This window comes from Hevea brasiliensis, chromosome 5 (assembly GCF_030052815.1).
Source record: "Hevea brasiliensis isolate MT/VB/25A 57/8 chromosome 5, ASM3005281v1, whole genome shotgun sequence".
NCBI lineage: Eukaryota > Viridiplantae > Streptophyta > Magnoliopsida > Malpighiales > Euphorbiaceae > Hevea > Hevea brasiliensis.
The window spans coordinates 96340398-96360123 of NC_079497.1; the positions used below are offsets into that span (position 1 = coordinate 96340398).

The following is a 19726-nucleotide window of genomic DNA, read 5'->3' on the forward strand; positions in this document are numbered from 1 at the left end:
GCCAAGCACAAAATCCATACTCACATGTTCCCATGGGTGATTAGGAACTAAAAGAGGCATATACAGCCCTTGCGCCATCTCCTTACGTTTAGCCTTCTTGCACGCCACACATTTTTCCATTACCTTGTGCACATTTTTCATCATACTTGGCCAATAGAAATGCTCCTTTAAGGCTTCCAAAGTCTTCTTTTCATCGAAATGGCCAGCAAGACCCCCTCAATGTGCCTCCCTTATCAATAATTCTCTGATAGAATAGTTGGGAATACACAACTTTCCCATTTTAAAGAGGTAGCCATCATGTTGGTAGAATCCCTAAAAGGCTTTCTCTTTACAAGAATCATAGATAGAAGAAATGTCCCTATCTGACTTATATTGCTCAATCATCAGTTCAAATCCCAACAGCTTAGTATTTAGCAAAGAGATTAAGGCATACCTCCTGGATAATGCATCAGCCACAATGTTGGAGTGTCCCTTCTTATACTTGATCACTTATGAGAATGATTCAAGAAACTCCACCCATTTGGCATGTCGCTTGTTCAGCTTACTTTGTCCTTTTAGTTGCTTTAAGGACTCATGGTCTGCGTGGATAACAAACTCTCTTGGCAAGGGATAGTGTTGCCAAGTCTCCAAAGCACGAACAAGAGCATAGAACTCTTTATCATAGGTTGAGTAGTTCAAACTAGCTCCATTCAACTTTTCACTAAAATAAGTAATGGGATGTCTTTCTTATATTAGAACAACCCCGATTCCCACTCCGGAAGCATCGCATTCTACCTCAAAGGTCTTTGAAAAATTTAGCAATGCAAGTATTGGAGTAGAGGTCAGTTTTGCTTTAATGAGTTCAAAGCTCTTTTGGGCAGCTTCACTCCAATTAAATTTCCCTTCATTCTTTAAGCATTTTGTTATGGGGGCTATGATGGTGCTGAAATTCTTTATAAACCTCTGGTAGAAAGAGGCTAGGCCTTGAAAACTTCTCACCTCTGAGATTATAGTTGGTACTGGCCATTCTTGTATTGCTTGCACCTTCTCTTTGTCCACCTCCATGCCATGTTTGGTTACCACAAAGCCAAGGAATGTGACTTGATCATGGTAAAAAGTGCATTTCTTGATGTTCACATGCAACTTTTCTTGGTGTAGAACTTCAAAAATAGCCCTTAAATGCTTGAGATGATCTTCAAAACTCCTGCTATAAATCAAAATATCATTAAAAAAAAACAACCACAAATTTGCCAATGAAGTGGTCAAGTACATGGTTCATGAGTCTCATAAAAGAGCTAGGGGCATTAAAAAGGCTAAAAGGCATAGCCATCCACTCATATAACCCAAACTTTGTTTTAAAGGCTATTTTCCATTCATCTCCCTCCTTCATTCAAATCTGATGGTAACCACTTTTCAAATTAACTTTTGAAAAGATAACAGCACCATGTAACTAATCAAGCATATCATCAAGTCTAGGAATGGGATAGCGATACTTCACAATGATTTTGTTGATGGCCCTACTATCAATACACATGCGTATGGAACTATCCTTTTTGGGCATCAACAAAGCTGGAACAAAGTATAGGCTCATGGACTCACGAACATAGCCCTTTTTCAACAGCTTTATGACTTGCTTATGCAACTCCTTAGCCTCTTTCGGGATTGCTTCTGTAGGCTTGTCTATTTGGCAATGTTGCTCCAGGAATTAAATCAATCTGATGCTCAATGCCATGAAGGGGAGGTAGTCCTTCTGGCAATTCTTCAGGAAAAACATCTTCAAATTCTTCCAATAGTTCGGCCACCATGGGAGGAACTGTAATGTCATTAGATTCTAGCAATTATTTAATAATAAGCACAAAAAAAAATTATGGTTAGTGATAGCCTTCAAAACATCCCCCTTGTTGAGGAATAAACTCTCCTTCTTTTGTTTATTACTAATCAGCTGCTCTTGATGTATTTGTTGGGGACTAAGAGGGGCTAATACAATTCTTTTCCCATCCTTCATAAAAGAATAAGTATTTTTAAAACCATCATGCACAGCCCTTCTATCAAATTGCCATGGCCTTCCTAACAACAAATGGCTAGCATTCATGGGCACAATGTCACACGCAACTTCATCTTTATACTTGCCTATGGAGAAAGGAACAACTACTTGCTTAGTCACCTTAACATCACCATCATCATTCAACCATTGTAATTTATAAGGATGAGGATGCACTAAGGTGGGCAGATTAAGTTTCTTAACTAAGGTAGTAAAAGTAACATTAGTACAGCTACCACCATCAATAATGACATTACATACCTTGCTGAGAATAGTGCATCTGGTATGGAAGATGTTCTCTCTTTGCTCTTCCTCTTTTGTTGCATGTACACTTAAGGTTCTTCTAACCACTAACATCTCCCTAACATCAACATACTCTACTTCCTCATCACTATATGCTTCATAATTCTCTTCCTCTTCGCAAGTCTCATCTTTACTCTTTAGCTCCCATTGGGCTTCCCTCAACACCATTACTCTCTTGTTGGGACATTCTAAAGCAATGTGTTCATTACTAAGGCACTTGAAGCATTTTATATCTCTACTTCTTTTGGGAGGGGCTAGATCTACTTCCTTTTCCTTGCCCTTGCTTACACCAACTGGTGCTTTGGCAGAGCTCTCCCCTTTGTCATGCTTCTTCATGCCACCTTTATCACTAGCAAGTGGGGTGCTAGTGTTAGAAGGTTTTGTGAATGTTTTGGTAGTAATGCCCTTATATCCACCTTTCATTCTTTGCCTTTCAACCTTAATGCCAAGTTTGATCACATCCTACAAAAACAGATATGGTTGCAATTCAACAGTATTAGCAATTTCATAATTCAAACCACCAAGAAAATGGGCAATGGTTTGTTCTTGTGGTTCCCTCACATCACATCTCAACATCAGCATCTCAAATTCTTTAACATAGTCTTCCACACACATTCCACCTTGGCGTAAACTTTGGAGTTTGATATATAACTCCTGTTTGTAATATTCAGGTACAAATCGCTTCTCCATGAATCTTTTCATCTCACGCTAAGTTTGTACATCATCAAGCCCATCCCTACGTCTTTGAGCCTTTATGTTCTCCCACTATAAGTTTTCATAATCAATAAACTCAATGGCAGCAAGTTTGCACTTCTTTGCTTCGTTGGACACTAATATTCAAAGATTTTGTTAACTCTTTGTACCCATTCGAGGTACTCTTCAGGTGAGTTGGTACCTTGAAAGGTTGGAATTTTCATCTTGATGTTGTCTTTTTAGCCATATGGACGCCTAAGCAGGTGCTGATCATAAGCACCTTCTTCAACTCTAAGTTCTTCATCATCATCACCATGCCCTTGCTGCCTAGGACCATTGCGCTCTCTTTGTGGCTGGAGTGCAACTAGTCTTGCCAAAGCTTGTGTGATCTGAATAATTTGCTCTTGCATTGCATTCTGTTGTCTTTCAAGTCTTAGCATATGTGCTTGATCCAATATGAGACCTCTTGGAACTGGTGGAGGCACCTCTCCTTCATCAGACATGTTGCAATCGCAATCAAACTCACTAATTGTTTTCACTCAGTTAAAGGATAAGTTGGTTTACTCCCTCACGTGTTTGCACTCCAAAGGCTTCAAAGTGCTGCTTAACTAAGGCTTTGATACCAAACTGATGTGTCTTGTAAAGGAGAGAATGAAATTGATTAGTTATGAAAGATAAGAAATTCTTCTGGAATGAATCGAGGAACAAGAATAAGCAAAAATTAAGCAATATAACACCAAAATCAACTTCAAAAGAGAAAAAAAAAGGTTTTCTTTTTGGTATTTTATAATTTAAGATGCAACAGTAATAAAAGACAAAAATAAGAAAATAACTATGGAACGTAAACTTTGATAAGATTAATCTCGCCACAAAGATTACAATCCCAATAAAGATGTCACGCAAGAAACTCTTGTGATAAGTCAAGACTTTGCTAGAAACAAATAATGTTTGATAAGAAAAAAGAAACAGCACTTACTATTGATTAAAATTCAGAATGCTTTGAGCTTATAAGAGTTGGCCTTTATATAGGCTAATTACAAGCACTATAAAGGAAAATAGCAAAGTTACTAAATAGGAAGTTTGAATAGTCTTCTAAATAGGAAATAATATTGAGTTTATGAGAAAAAATACTTCAGAAATTTGCTCATAGAGTGATGCACAAATTTGAGGAGATTTGGTGACTTTTCAACCTTATTTCCTTCCTTAATTAAAAGATATTTCAATCTCCTTCTGATTTCTTTGACTTGGTCAATTTCAAACAGCAAATAGGGGCCTTTTACACATATATGGGCTTATTTTCTTTATAATCAACCCATTATCATTATTTTAACTTAAGCCCAAACATTTTAGTTTGCACCCATCTCACATGTCCCAGGACTTACCAAGTCCAGCCCAAGTTCTTTAATTCTGAATACAAGCAAGCAAGGTAATGAGCTTACTTTTGGACCTAGTCGATGGGCCCTCGTATGTCATGTCATCATGTGGCACATCAAGATGCATTTCATGCACTGCATTCATCACATTTTATTACATTTCTTAATTATATCCATATTATACTTGTGTATCAAAATTTTCACTTTTTGAAATTGTTTTTAACTTAGAATTATAACCACGAATACTAATAAGCTACTAATTGGACTCCATGGAATTGAGGAATGAACGTATCTGGATAGGCAAAAAGGGATTTAATTTTTGTTTGTGAAAGACTTAATCAACTTAGTAGAGCTAGACTAGTTAATCCCCTTCATAGCTATTAATTTGTCACATTAAACCTGCAAAGTTAGGAGAAAATTTTTGAAATACAAACAAACCAAAAAATGCCTCACCAGCTCTATAACATATCTCTTGGACCTATCGAGGTGAAATCCTAGCATATGCTCGATAGAGAGTTGATTAAGGCATTCTTTGATATAGCCTCACTAAAAGCCTTAGCCATCCTAATTAAATTATATACCCCTTGCAGCCAACTTGAGCCTATATTTTTACCCATATAATTTTCCTTGTTTACCCATAAATATTTACTTAGCCCCTAGCCTAAACACTCACCTCATCCTTTTGAGGAAATATAGTGTATGAAGGATAGGTATATCAAGTGTAAAAGAAAATATGAGGAGAAGATATGAAAACCAAAAAGAGTGCAAGTGTACAATTAAAAAAAAAATTGTCCTTCCAACCCAATAAAAGCAATGAGTTTGGGGAAGAAGACAAAAGGGACATAAAAAAAAGGAAGTCCCAAAATAAATATCATGACAGTATGCTTGGCACTATAAAGAACCCTTCTTCCCCATGCAGAATCGATAAAGAAAACTTGGTAAACTTAGAACTTTGTGCATGAAAGGCTATCCTCATATTTGCATCCTTTAAAGCCCCTCATTGGTAACCAAATCATCATCCCTTAATTCCATTACAACTTTTCTAAAGAGCTTTTGATCTTTTGAAAGTGTGTGCTACATCAGTGGAGATAGAAAATTAAAATGTGCTTATGGAGTTATAACTAAATCAAACTTAGTAATTTTTATAACAGATGCAAAATTAAGGGGAGTAAGTGTCTCTTAAGTTTATCCTACTAAAACAGGTTATTTGTAACTTATTAATAGCCTTGCATAGAGGAGCTATTAGTTGAAACACTATGAAAGGGGGTGAAGCTTTAAACAGGCAGCTATTGAAACCCTTATGCCTTAAAAGAGGGTAATTGGTATGAAAGATTGAAGGAGTTCAATTATGTGCATGTGGAATTTATGGTTGTGTTTCTAAGTTATCCCCTAAAAAGTGTTCTAAAAAGGTTTTGATTTGCTTGAGGATAACCAAAAGTTTGAGTTTGGGGGTATTTGATATACTTGTATTACACAAATGTTTTTAAGCACATTTGTACAACATTCCATGGCATTTAGATAGGTAATTTCATGCATAATTTCTAAATTCATTAACATTTGTAAATTTCATCACTCTGCACTGAATTCTATGTTTTCTGCATATTTTCAGGTGTTTTGAAGAAGCTCCAAAGCATAGGAGCAAAGAAGGAAGCTCAGAAAGACTCAAGGAAAGAAGATTGTTGCTGATACATAGTACACAGGTCATGTAACTACCCCAGAGACCCATGTAACTTGTTGTCAGGAGAAAGCCAAAGAAACCAAAGAAGAAACACAGTACACGGGCTATAACATCCTTACTTTAGCTAGTCCGTACAGTCTGTTGTTCTGGTGACCACTATCGATCCGGACAGCTAGAACGTCCGGAAAAATATTTAAACTAAAGTGAGGAACTATAATTAACTCAAATATTAATAAGAAAAATTTAGGAAAAATTTTAGAAAAAAAATACTACCAAGTTAAATGAGCCGGTGCCCTAGCGATGGGTAACCTAGTGAAAAGTTGCAGTTCTCACAACTAGGAGCCCTAGACCAGGGGCAAAAATTATAAAATAATTTTTGGGACTCCAGAGAAGGGTCATTGAGGTTCTTATGGCATTAGAATGCCAAGGAAATGATTAGAAAATTTTTTCAGTCGGTACAGACAATTTTAGTCTGTTAAGCCAAATGGAGGGCATTTTGGTCATTTCACCTTCAGAGGTGATTTTTGACCAACTTGTCCAGTTAAGTAAATAATTATTATGATATAAAATATGAATAAATATTGCTAAAAATTAAATTGAAAATGAGTAGAAAAGAAAATAAAGGAAATTTGGAATTATGACCTCATGCTTATGTCATTACAATGCCTCCACCAATCACCATTCACTAAATACACTTAAAAAAGACAAAATGGGCTGGAAATGAACAAAAAATCAGATCTCTCTCTTCTCTTCTTCTTCTTGCCGTGACCCTCCTCTATAGCCACCCATTTTCAAGCTTGATTTCACTAGCTTCTACCCCACGAAACCTTATACTCCCAACACAAAAAAGTGTTCTTACACCTTGGAGATTCTTTTGGGAGCAAGAAGAAAAGGAGAACAAGAACCCTAGCAAGTGGGAAACTTCACTCCATAGAGGTTAGTGACCTAACCTTGGTTTTTACTTTGAATTCATGTTTAAGGACCTTAAATGAGTGTAAATTACAAAGAAAATTTGTTGAATATCATTTGTATCTCAACCCTAAATTTCGGCAGCCTTGGTTGGGGTGTGTTTGTGATGAGTTTTATGGAGTTAACATGCAAGTATGGTTGCCCTTAAATTGTATCTCTTAAGTGGAATGTTGAAATGCAATGATATTGCATGGTATGTGATGTTTGAGCTAGGGTTTGGGTTGAGAAATGAGACTTTGAACATGTGATGATGAAAATAGGTTTTAATGGTCAATTAGTGACCATTTGGTTCTATTTAAATCAGAAATGAAGTGAATGGTGTAGTGGGATTTGAGTTTGGTGTGGCTGCCCTTGGTGACCTACAGGACTGGTCATGAGTCCAGTAGGTTTGGGTAGCAATAACTTGAATTGTAGAGTTTCAATTGGTGCAAGGCCAATTGGACATGAAACTAGACACATAATGGCACAACTTTGGTGAAGAAACCATGCCCAGAAGTTTGCTCTAATTCGGGTGACCTGCATTCTGCCTGGGCAAAATGACCAAATGAACAGTGTTTGGTCATTTGGCCATAACTCAGTATAGAAAGGTCCAATTGATCTGAAAGTTACCAGCAACAATTTGAGATATAGATCTACAACTTTCATGAAGAAACCTAACCCAAATTATGACCAGAACATATTCAAAAAGTGAGTTGCAGTCACTGTTCCTAACACTGTAGATTTGGTCAGTCTAGAAATTCTAGAAAAATTTCAATCCGGCCAATTATGGTTTTTGGGCCATAACTTGAGTTACAAAACTCCAAATGGAGTGATTCGAAAAAGAAAATACAACTAGACAAAATAAGGAACAACTTTCATTTTGATCTTTTTACCAAATTCCCACTGTAAAAATGACTAATGGAACAGTAAACATAAAGCTTGAAAACTTAAACATTAAGCTTAGAAATTGTATTGGTAACCAATACCAACGAATTTTGAATGCAAAATGTGGTATGTTGGGAATATTAAAACCAATGTACCTATTGTCTATGCAAAAGTCAACATTTTAGTTGACTAATGAAATGAATAGTAACATTCAAACTTGAAATTCAAAAATTGTAAAATTTAAAAGTGTAATATGCCCTAGTATACCTAACAAGATTGGTTTGGATAGCTTGGCATGCCAATAGGGTTATATTAGCAATACTGCACATGGCTTCATGCCATTCTGTGTTTCATGGTTTCCCATGCCATTCTGTGACATAATAGCCTTTGGCTATGTTATTGAGTTGTTACACTCGGGTTTAATCCCTGATAATTATTACAAACTTATTAGTACATTACATTTGCCTGGAGACACAATGTGACCGATGGTGTGATGGTCCGAGGTACTTAGTACCCAGTGCTAGTTTACCCATTTATCCAGTCCAGTCAATTAGTATGGGTTACTCGGGCAATGATAATAAACCTTACTAAATTTTAATCGAATAATACTGCTATAAATATCAGAAATTAAGTCTATCAAAAAATGTAAACATACATTCTGCATAATTATTTTTATTTATTTTATATTGTCACTACTAAGCAGAATTGTTTAGCGCGTCACTTTTGCCACGCTCAGATACTGGAGACCTAGCTGGGGAGCCCAGCAGGCATCAGACCGGGTGAGCCTTCAAATCTGCATCCGGAGTCCAGAGTCACCTCACATATGCAGTGCATATGGTAGGACATTAGGACTTTGGGGTAGCATTTTGTATTTTGTATTTTATATTAGTTTTGGATTGTAACTATAAACTCTTGAAATTATTGATGATGTAAATATATGAAATTTCATGTTATTGAAATTTTCTGTATAATGAAATGTTGAGAAATATTTATGAATGAGCTTCCAGTGATGAAGTGAACAGAAAAGTTTTGAGAATAGTATTGAGATGTTGAGATTAAGTTGAGATATATGTGTATAATGGAGTTTGGATTTGGAAATTATATTGGAAGTGTTTTTAAACAGGTTCAAAAAATTATTTTTCCAATTTACAGCCGGCACTTTACCTGATTTTCTATAAAAATTGTGTAAAAATTTAGATTTATCAAAAATTATAAACAAATGAATTAAAAGGGATAAATTGTAATAGAAATATGAATTGGTGCTCCGGCACACTGAGTGACATATCTTGCTCGGCTACACTGTAGACGGGTAAGGGGTGTCACACGGGCTGTGTAACATGACCCATGTAACCTCTAGAGACCCGTGTAAGCTTCTGCCTGGCAAAGCTTAAAGAATTCTTGAAAGAACAAAAGTACACGGGCCATGTAATTAGACCCGTGTAACTAGCTGAGGCTCGTATAAGCTTCTGTCCTGACATAAGATGCAATATTCAAAGCTCCAGTAAGTTACATGGCCTTGGGCCATGTAATGACACACGGGCTGTGTATCAGCCAATAGCCAATTTCCTGATTAGGGTTCCAGCTGCAATTTTTATAGAGAAAGAGACTTCTAATTCTTTTGGGACTTTAAAAACCTAACCTTAGACATTTAATATAAATAGAAGCCACAAAAAATAGAAAGGATAGAAGAAAATCTTCAGATACACATTTTCATGCATTTTCGTCATTCTTTCCAAGTCGTCTTAAGGAATAGTTCCCGAGCATCAAAGAGGAGTCCTCAACCGAAGTTCCACAAGTTCAAAGCTGCAGATTCCCTTCAGTTCTTTTGTTCTATTTCTTTAAGAGGTGTCTATGTTCTTTTATTTCATTTTTTATGTTTGCTAAACTCACCATGAATGAGTAGTTTTTTTATTCTAGAATTAGGAGAGTAACGCTTGTAATCATTATTATAGATAAATATTGAGTTTTATTTATTGGAATTGAGATTTGTTCTTTGATTTAATTTCTTGTATTATTAATGCATGCTATATGTTGGTACCCACCTAGTTATGATCTAAGATATTAATCGAAGAACTGAAAGGTGAAGATTAGTATTGGAAAATCAAGACTTTGAACCTAGGAAATCTGACCTAGAGATAGCCTGATGACCTTTGTGGAAGTTCCATAATTAATCATAGTTCTTAAAAGGGTTTTTATTGGAACTAATCACTAACGAGAGTAGTGTTTAGCTCTAATCGAAATACACTTTAGGTGCCTTGAGAGAGGACCTAAGATATCTTAGGATTAACGTCCATCAAAGCGACAATCCTCAATCCAATGAATAGACAAGATTAAATCCATAATAAGGTTAAAGTGTGAAATCTTAATTCTGGAATTGTTTCAAATAGATTTTTTCAGATTTAGCTCATTACTCTTCTAGTCTTTAGCATTCAAAATAGATCAGATTCTTCCCCATTTTATTCAGTAGCCTAGACAGTCAAAATTGCTGTGTAGTTTGGTACTTACTAATTAAATTTCTCATGGGACAATACTCTATTCACTACTTTATTACTTGTTAGCGATCCGTACACTTGCGGGGTTGAAAAACTATTTGCTGGTTTTTCAACCCCACAAGTGCACAGATCGTTAATAAGTAATAAAGTAGTGAGTAAAGTATCGTGTAACATCCTCATTTTCGTAGTCCATACATTCTACTGTTCCGACAGCTAATATCTGTCCCGGAAAGTCGGAATGTCTGGAACTATACTTCAGTGATAATGAACAGACATATAATGATGAAATAAATAAGAAGAAAATGCAAGAAAAATCAAAGACAAATGAAAGAGAGAAAATGAAGCTAAGTTAAACGAGCTGGCATCGCAGCGATGGGTGACCGCACTAGGAAGGCCGTTGCCGACCCCAGGACTGCGGGGAACCCTCAGAATTTAATTCCAGGATATAAGTAAAGGTCTATTGAAATATAATTGACACTAGAATTATTAAAGAAAAATTAATAAATTAGTACAAAGAAAAATGAAAAATCGAGAAACAGACAAAAATCGGTGTTACCGAAAAATCGGGAATATAACCCGAAGTGGGGTATTTTGGTCAATTGACACCTAGAGTTTACTTTTGACTTAAATGTCCATGAAAAATAAGTGGTATTATATTTTGAAAATTTAATGAAAAATGAAATTCAAGATAACATGTAATTTAAGGGAATTAGAGGGCATAATTGCAATTAAAGGAAATCTTGAATTAATCTAATTTTTAATTGTGATTAGTGGGGCATTAGTGGAGTATATAAGGACCACTAGGATAGATTTTTCCACTATTCATCTTCTTCTTCATTCTTCTTCTTTGCCAAATTGAAATTTCTCCAAGCTTCATCCATGGCCGCCCCATATACAAGCCTTCATCTACCCATCTTCAAGCCTTGATTTTCATAAGTTCCTTCATTAAACTTAGTCTATACATCATGGGCAGTATAATGGAAGCAAAAAGAAGAGGATTTGATGAAGTTTTGGTCAAGCTCAAAAAAGGTTAGTGCTAGTTTTTCATCCCTTGCTTCATTAAAGTTTGTATTATGGTTGAGATGAGTTGGATGGTGAAGAAATTTGAAGGATTTGATGAGTTATTGATATATTCAATTTTGGACAGCCATGAAAGTTTATTGTAGTTGAGTTTTTCTTACCTCAAATGGATGGAAACTAAGGTTGAATAACTTAAATGGAGGAAGTAGCAAGTTAAAATCTAAGTATGTGCATGTAGTGCTTGAATTAAGGGTGTGTAATGGAACCTTAATGCTTTGGGCAAACTGCCGTGTTTGGCAGCCTATTAAACCATGAATTTGTGTGTGAACATGTAGTTATTAATGAAATATGCTAATGTTAAATTGTGGGCAGCAAGTGTAAGTGATATTGAAGTATGATTATGTTGAAGTGTATGTGTAATATTGATATTGAGATATGTTGAATTTTGGTGGAAGTGAATGTTGAACTTAATGGTGAATTGTGTGCATTGAGCACTTGAATATTCTGCCGAAAATTGTTGCTAGAATTGTGTACAATATATATATGGAAGTGTTATTGATTGAATATTGAAGTGATGAGGAGGAGAAGGAATATCAAATTGGAAGTGTATGTGCTTTGTGCAGGTTGTGTGTTGAAGGCAGTACATAAATTAGGCCATAAGTGCCAAACTATGAACCCAATTGGTATGAAGCCAATGGGGAGTGAAACTAGACACCAAATAGGCCAACTTTTATGTAGAAATGTTGCCAAAATTCTGCCTAGAAACTGAGCTTAAAAATGACCAAATCCGGATTAGCAACCTTGCAACCCAGATTTTTGACCATATGAATAGTAGTCCTTGGGATGACCATAACGCACTCAAAACAGGTCCAATTGACCTGAAATTTTTACCATGGTTAGTTTAGACATAGAGCTACAATTCTTATGAAGACACCAAAACCCAGAAATGGCCAGAACCTAGTAAAATAGCTTGCACAAGTTCAGGTACCAAAACTGGCCGAACCAAAAGTGACCTAAAAATGACCTAAGCCTACTATTTTAGTGCTTTCTGTCCAGCACTGGTAAATTGACCATATCTTGGTCTAGACTACTCAGAATGACCTGAAATTTTGCCCCGCGTGCAATAAGACATAGACCTACAAGTTTGTAGTTTGGACAAAAACCCAAAAACCGAGGGAACTAGGTCGTCCGGCTAGGTCAAAATAGTACCCCGAAATCCGGTAAATTGCAATAAAATGCAGTACACTTAGAAATGAAATTGGTAACATATACCAACACTAAAGGGCTATAAAATGTGACATATTGGTAACATTAGAATTGACTCACGTAGAGTGCATCAAGGGTCAACATTATAGGTTGACTAAGGAAATGAATTGAAGGGAATAATACTAAGAGAAATAGGACTTTAAGCTAGACAAATCTAGCACACAAAAATTGAAAAATTGATCAAATTTTGAAGTAAAGGTGCAATCTATCCAGCTTTAGTAAATTGACCATAACTTGGTCTATACAACTCGAAATGACCTGAAATTTTACCCCGAGTGCAACAAGACATAGAGCTACAATTTTGCTTCTTTGACCAGAAGCTAAAAACCAAGGAAAGTAGGACTTTAAGCTAGACCAATCTAGCATACTAAAATTAAAAATTGGTAATTACATAGAATGATGCTTGAAGTGATTTGGCAATGAATGCCAACTTGTGAAAAGGGTAAATTGCATTATATTGACAACATATTGAATTGTAAATTGTGACATGTTGATGTTAGAATCAACCTATCCATGATGCATAAAAAGGTCAATAATTTTATTGACCAGTGAAAGGCATAAAGATGTATAAACCCTATGAATAAAGAATTAAATATGTAACATTGTAATATGCCCTAATTTGCCTAGTTGACTAGTTTGGATAGGTTGGCATGCCAATAGGATTCTGAAAGCTATTTTGTAAATGACTTTATGTGATACTGTGTTTTATGGCTTATTATGCCATACTATGATTTTAATAGCCTATGGCTATACAGATTGTGTTATTATACTCGGCTTAATGCCTGATTGATTATATGGCTTTTTAGCCACACTGTTTGCACACCGGAAGATACTTTGTGACCGATGGTGTGATGGCCCGAGATACTAGGTACTCAGTGCTAGTGTATCCGTTTATTCAGTCTGGTCAGTGTATAGGCTATATGGGCAGTCATTTAAAACATTATTCAATTCAGGAAGCTAAGTTAAGTTAAGTATAATGAAATTTCAGTACAATTAAATTACGTATTGAATGAATGAGTAAAAGAGATTAGCAAAAGAAACATAACAAAAATATAAATTGCAGAACCGTAGAGACTTGAAATACAATACAGTTAGAATAATTTGTATACTGTGTAGTATTACTGAAAAATTATAAACTAAGCACTTCCAAAGAGGAACAAACTAGTATATAAGATTGTTGATACTAGAAATACCATACCAAATTAAATTGATTCTTGAGTATCTGAATTATGATTTATTTCTTTCTTTAATTATATATATTATTTCTTGTTATACTATTGCACCACTAAGCGTAAATGCTTAGCGCGATGGAATTACTTCCTCAGTAGTCTTGAAAGGTAAAACCAGATGGTATCGATTGAGATTTTTGGAGTCCAGATCTGCAGAAGTGTCAGAAGAATTGAAGGTTGTCACCTCCTCAGCAATGCATGTAGATAGGGCTCATATTTACACATGTTATGTATTTTGTTCATTCTAAGTATAATGTAAATTATTTGTACATCATGTACTTGAAAAATTTATGTAATTAGTTGGCAAATTATGCAAAATAATAAAATGTAAGAATTTTGATATATGAGTTAAGTATCTGATCATGATGATTCTGATTGAGATTGAGTATGAAAAATTTTGAGACTGATTCTGAGTTTTGAATTTGAGTATATATTGAAATTGTTTTTGGCAGGTTCAGAAGAACTGTTAGTCCAAATTACTGCCGGCACTCTGCTGGATTATCATTAAAATTTTTGAATTTTCCAAATTAGTTAGATTTTGATAAAAGTAAAAATAGCCTAAACCTTAAATAAAGTTTTTGAATAAATAAATCAAGAACTGTAATGAAATCAGATGGGATCAGGTGCTTCGGCACTCTGTGTAACACACTTTACTTGGCTACACTGTAGACGGGTGAGGGGTATTACATTTAGTGGTATCAGAGCACGGTTTAGGCGTTCCTAGGTAGAGATAAGTGGAAAGACAATGTGCATACATGCATTGCATTCATAAGAGTCGAGGTGACACTATGCAGATCTGTTTACTTTTGATTATTCAAAGTGAAGATATGGACTCAGAGTCGCAGAGGACATTAGAAAAAGAAGTAGAAAACCTAGTTCATGAGGTTATAACGTAATAACTACATAATGTTCTCGATGTTTGTATTGTAAGCTGCAGATTACAGTACCGATATGGGATTATTGTGTAGAGCTACGTGCTTCCTCGTGGTAGAATAAAACAAAAATATTTGTAAGTAATCTATAATTTGATACAGTTACGCCCGAATAGAGTACTATTATGGGAAATAAATGTGAAAATTCTAGTCAAAAATTTAAAACTTCAGAACTAGCCTATCGAAAGACTACACTTCTAAGGTAGCTAGAATCAGTGACTCGGTTACACTAATGTGGACGACCATTACCACAAAAATTACTATAAGCTTTGGGAATTCAGTATGGCTATAAATTAGAAAGAACACCTTGAGGATGAAGATATTTGGACATAGATATGGAGTCTTATCAGTATTTTAATATTTTTGACAGAAAGGAATGATGTAGGTATTTGAGAATACATTTAGAAATTGTATTGATGCTCTCTCCGAAAGCAAGAATAGATACCTTCCATTGATGGAGTTTGTGTATAGTGATATTTATTAAATAAGCATAAAGATACCAACGTATAAGGTCTTGTATGAGATAAATGCAGAATACCTAGACAAAGGGTAATTTAACAGAGTTGGAATTGGTAAAAGAGACAGAAGGACTGGTAAAGAATCCTAGCATGAGAGATCAAGAAACTAATGAATAATAGAATTTCATGAGTAAGAATACTAAAGGCAAAGGAAAACAATGATGGAAAAGTGAATAAAATTATGAGACAACGATAAGCTCGGTTGTTTGAATCAGATGAATTTCGAGGACGAAATTCTTTTTTAGAGGGGAAGAGTTGTAACATCCTCATTTTCGTAGTCCGTACATTCTAGTGCTCCAACAGCTAATGTCTGTCCCGGAAAGTCGAAATGTCTGGAACTACACTTCGGTGATAATGAACAGACATATAATGATGAAATAAATAAGAAGAAAATGCAAGAAAAATCAAAGACAAATGAAAGAGAGAAAATGAAGCTAAGTTAAACGAGCTGGTACTGCAGCGATAGGTGACTGCATTGGGAAGGCCGTTGCCGACCCTAGGACTGCTGGGAAACCCTCAGAATTTAATTCCGGGATATAAGTAAAGGTCTATTGAAATATAATTGACACTAGAATTATTAAAGAAAAATTAATAAATTAGTACAAAGAAAAATGAAAAATCGAGAAACTGATAAAAATCGGTGTTACAGAAAAATCGGGAATATAACCCGAAGTGGGGTATTTTGGCCAATTGACACCTAGAGTTTACTTTTGACTTAAATGTCCATGAAAAATAAGTGGTATTATATTTTTAAAATTTAATGAAAAATGAAATTCAAGATAACATGTAATTTAAGGGAATTGGAGGGCATAATTGCAATTAAAGGAAATCTTGAATTAATCTAATTTTTAATTGTGATTAGTGGGGCATTAGTGGAGTATATAAGGACCACTAGGATAGATTTTTCCACTATTCATCTTCCTCTTCATTCTTCTTCTTTTCCAAATTGAAATTTCTCCAAGCTTCATCCATGGCCGCCCCATATACAAGCCTTCATCTACCCATCTTCAAGCCTTGATTTTCATAAGTTCCTTCATTAAACTTAGTCTATACATCATGGGCAGTATAATGGAAGCAAAAAGAAGAGGATTTGATGAAGTTTTGGTCAAGCTCAAAAAAGGTTAGTGCTAGTTTTTCATCCCTTGCTTCATTAAAGTTTGTATTATGGTTGAGATGAGTTGGATGGTGAAGAAATTTGAAGGATTTGATGAGTTATTGATATATTCAATTTTGGACAGCCATGAAAGTTTATTGTAGTTGAGTTTTTATTACCTCAAATGGATGGAAACTAAGGTTGAATAACTTAAATGGAGGAAGTAGAAAGTTAAAATCTAAGTATGTGCATGTAGTGCTTGAATTAAGGGTGTGTAATGGAACCTTAATGCTTTGGGCAAACTGCCGTGTTTGGCAGCCTATTAAACCATGAATTTGTGTGTGAACATGTAGTTATTAATGAAATATGCTAATGTTAAATTGTGGGCAGCAAGTGTAAGTGATATTGAAGTATGATTATGTTGAAGTGTATGTGTAATATTGATATTGAGATATGTTGAATTTTGGTGGAAGTGAATGTTGAACTTAATGGTGAATTGTGTGCATTGAGCACTTGAATATTCTGCCGAAAATTGTTGCTAGAATTGTGTACAATATATATATGGAAGTGTTATTGATTGAATATTGAAGTAATGAGGAGGAGAAGGAATATCAAATTGGAAGTGTATGTGCTTTGTGCAGGTTGTGTATTGAAGGCAGTACATAAATTAGGCCATAAGTGCCAAACTATGAACCCAATTGGTATGAAGCCAATGGAGGGTGAAACTAGACACCAAATAGGCCAACTTTTATGTAGAAATGTTGCCAAAATTCTGCCTAGAAACTGAGCTTAAAAATGACCAAATCCGGATTAGCAACCTTGCAACCCAGATTTTTGACCATATGAACAGTAGTCCTTGGGATGACCACAACTCACTCAAACAGGTCCAATTGACCTGAAATTTTTACCATGGTTAGTTTAGACATATAGCTACAATTCTTATGAAGACAACAAAACCCAGAAATGGCCAGAACCAAGTCAAATAGCTTGCACAAGTTCAGGTACCAATACTGCCAGAACTAAAATTGACCAAATTTTGCACTGAAGGTGCAATCTGTCCATCTTTAGTAAATTGACCATATCTTGGTCTATACAACTCAGAATGACCTGAAATTTTGCACAGAGTGCAATAAGACATAGATCTACAATTCTTATGAAGACACCAAAACCCAGAAATGGCCAGAACCAAGTCAAATAGCTTGCACAAGTTCAGGTACCAAAACTGCCAGAACTAAAACTGACCAAATTTTGCACTAAAGGTGCAATCTGTCCAGCTTTAGTAAACTGACCATATCTTGGTCTATACAACTTAGAATGACCTGAAATTTTGCCCCGAGTGCAATAAGACATAGAGCTACAATTCTTATGAAGACACAAAATCCCAGAAATGGCCAGAACCAAGTCAAATAGCTTGCATAAGTTCAGGTACCAAAACTGCCAGAACTAAAACTGATCAAATTTTGCACTAAAGGTGCAATCTGTCCAGCTTTAGTGAATTGACCATATCTTGGTCTATACAACTTAGAATGACCTGAAATTTTGCCCCGAGTGCAATAAGACATAGAGCTACAATTCTTATGAAGATACCAAAACCCAGAAATGGCCAGAACCAAGTCAAATAGCTTGCACAAGTTCAGGTACCAAAACTGGCCGAACCAAAAGTGACCTAAAAATGACCTAAGCCTACTATTTTAGTACTTTCTGTCCAGCACTGGTAAATTGACCATATCTTGGTCTACACAACTCAGAATGACCTGAAATTTTGCCCCGCGTGCAATAAGACATAAACCTACAAGTTTGTAGTTTGGACTGAAACCCAAAAACCGAGGGAACTAGGTCGTCCGGCTAGGTCAAAATAGTACACCGAAATCCGATAAATTGCAATAAAATGCAATACACTTAGAAATGAAATTGGTAACATATACCAACACTAAAGGGCTATAAAATGTGACATATTGGTAACATTAGAATTGACTCACGTAGAGTGCATCAAGGGTCAACATTATAGGTTGACTAAGGAAATGAATTGAAGGGAATAGTACCAAGAGAAATAGGACTTTAGGCTAGACAAATCTAGCACACAAAAATTGAAAAATTGACCAAATTTTGAAGTAAAGGTGCAATCTGTCCAGCTTTAGTAAATTGACCATAACTTGGTCTATACAACTCGAAATGACCTGAAATTTTGCCCCGCATGCAAGAAGACATAGAGCTACAATTTTGCTTCTTTGACCAGAAGCTAAAAACCAAGGAAAATAGGACTTTAAGCTAGACTAATCTAGCATACTAAAATTAAAAATTGGTAATTACATAAAATGATGCTTGAAGTGATTTGGCAATGAATGCCAACTTGTGAAAAGGGTAAATTGCATTATATTGACAACATATTGAATTGTAAATTATAACATGTTGATGTTAGAATCAATCTATCCATGATGCAAAAAAAGGTCAATAATTTTATTGACTAGTGAAAGGCATAAAGATGTATAAACCCTATGAATAAAGAATTAAATATGTAACATTGTAATATGCCCTAATTTGCCTAGTTGACTAGTTTGGATAGGTTGGCATGCCAATAGGATTCTGATAGCTGTTCTGTAAATGAATTTACGTCATACTGTGTTTTATGGCTTACTATGCCATACTATGATTTTAATAGCCTATGGCTATACAGATTGTGTTATTATACTCGGCTTAATGCTTGATTGACTATATGGCTTTTTAGCCACATTGTTTGCACATCGGAAGATACTTTGTGATCGATGGTGTGATGGCCCGAGGTACTAGGTACCCAATGCTAGTGTATTCGTTTATCCAGTCTGGTCAGTGTATAGGCTATATGGGCAGTCATTTAAAACATTATTCAATTCAGGAAGCTAAGTTAAGTATAATGAAATTTCAGTACAATTAAATTACGTATTGAATGAATGAGTAAAAGAGATTAGCAAAAGAAACATAACAAAAATATAAATTGCAGAACCATAGAGACTTGAAATACAATACAGTTAGAATAATTTGTATACTGTGTAGTATTACTGAAAAGTTATAAACTAAGCACTTCCAAAGAGGAACAAACTAGTATATAAGATTGTTGATACTAGAAATACCATACCAAATTAAATTGATTCTTGAGTATTTGAATTATGATTTATTTCTTCCTTTAATTGTATATATTATTTCTTGTTATACTATTGCACCACTAAGCAAAAATGCTTAGTGCGATGGAATTGCTTCCTCGCGCAGGTACTGAAGGTAAAACTAGTAGACTGTCGACTG

At 35.3% G+C, this 19726-nt stretch overlaps 1 protein-coding gene across 1 annotated transcript; it reads right to left on the reverse strand.

Annotated features, from left to right (window-relative positions):
* Positions 1-489: 489 nt before the first annotated feature.
* On the reverse strand, positions 490-3025 carry LOC110662159 (uncharacterized). The gene is made up of 5 exons (XM_058147742.1): positions 2885-3025; positions 1915-2785; positions 1473-1659; positions 941-1183; positions 490-700 (listed from the first exon to the last, which is right to left on the reverse strand). The coding sequence occupies exons 1-5, from the start codon at positions 3023-3025 to the stop codon at positions 490-492; spliced, it is 1653 nt and encodes a 550-aa protein (XP_058003725.1).
* Positions 3026-19726: the final 16701 nt, after the last annotated feature.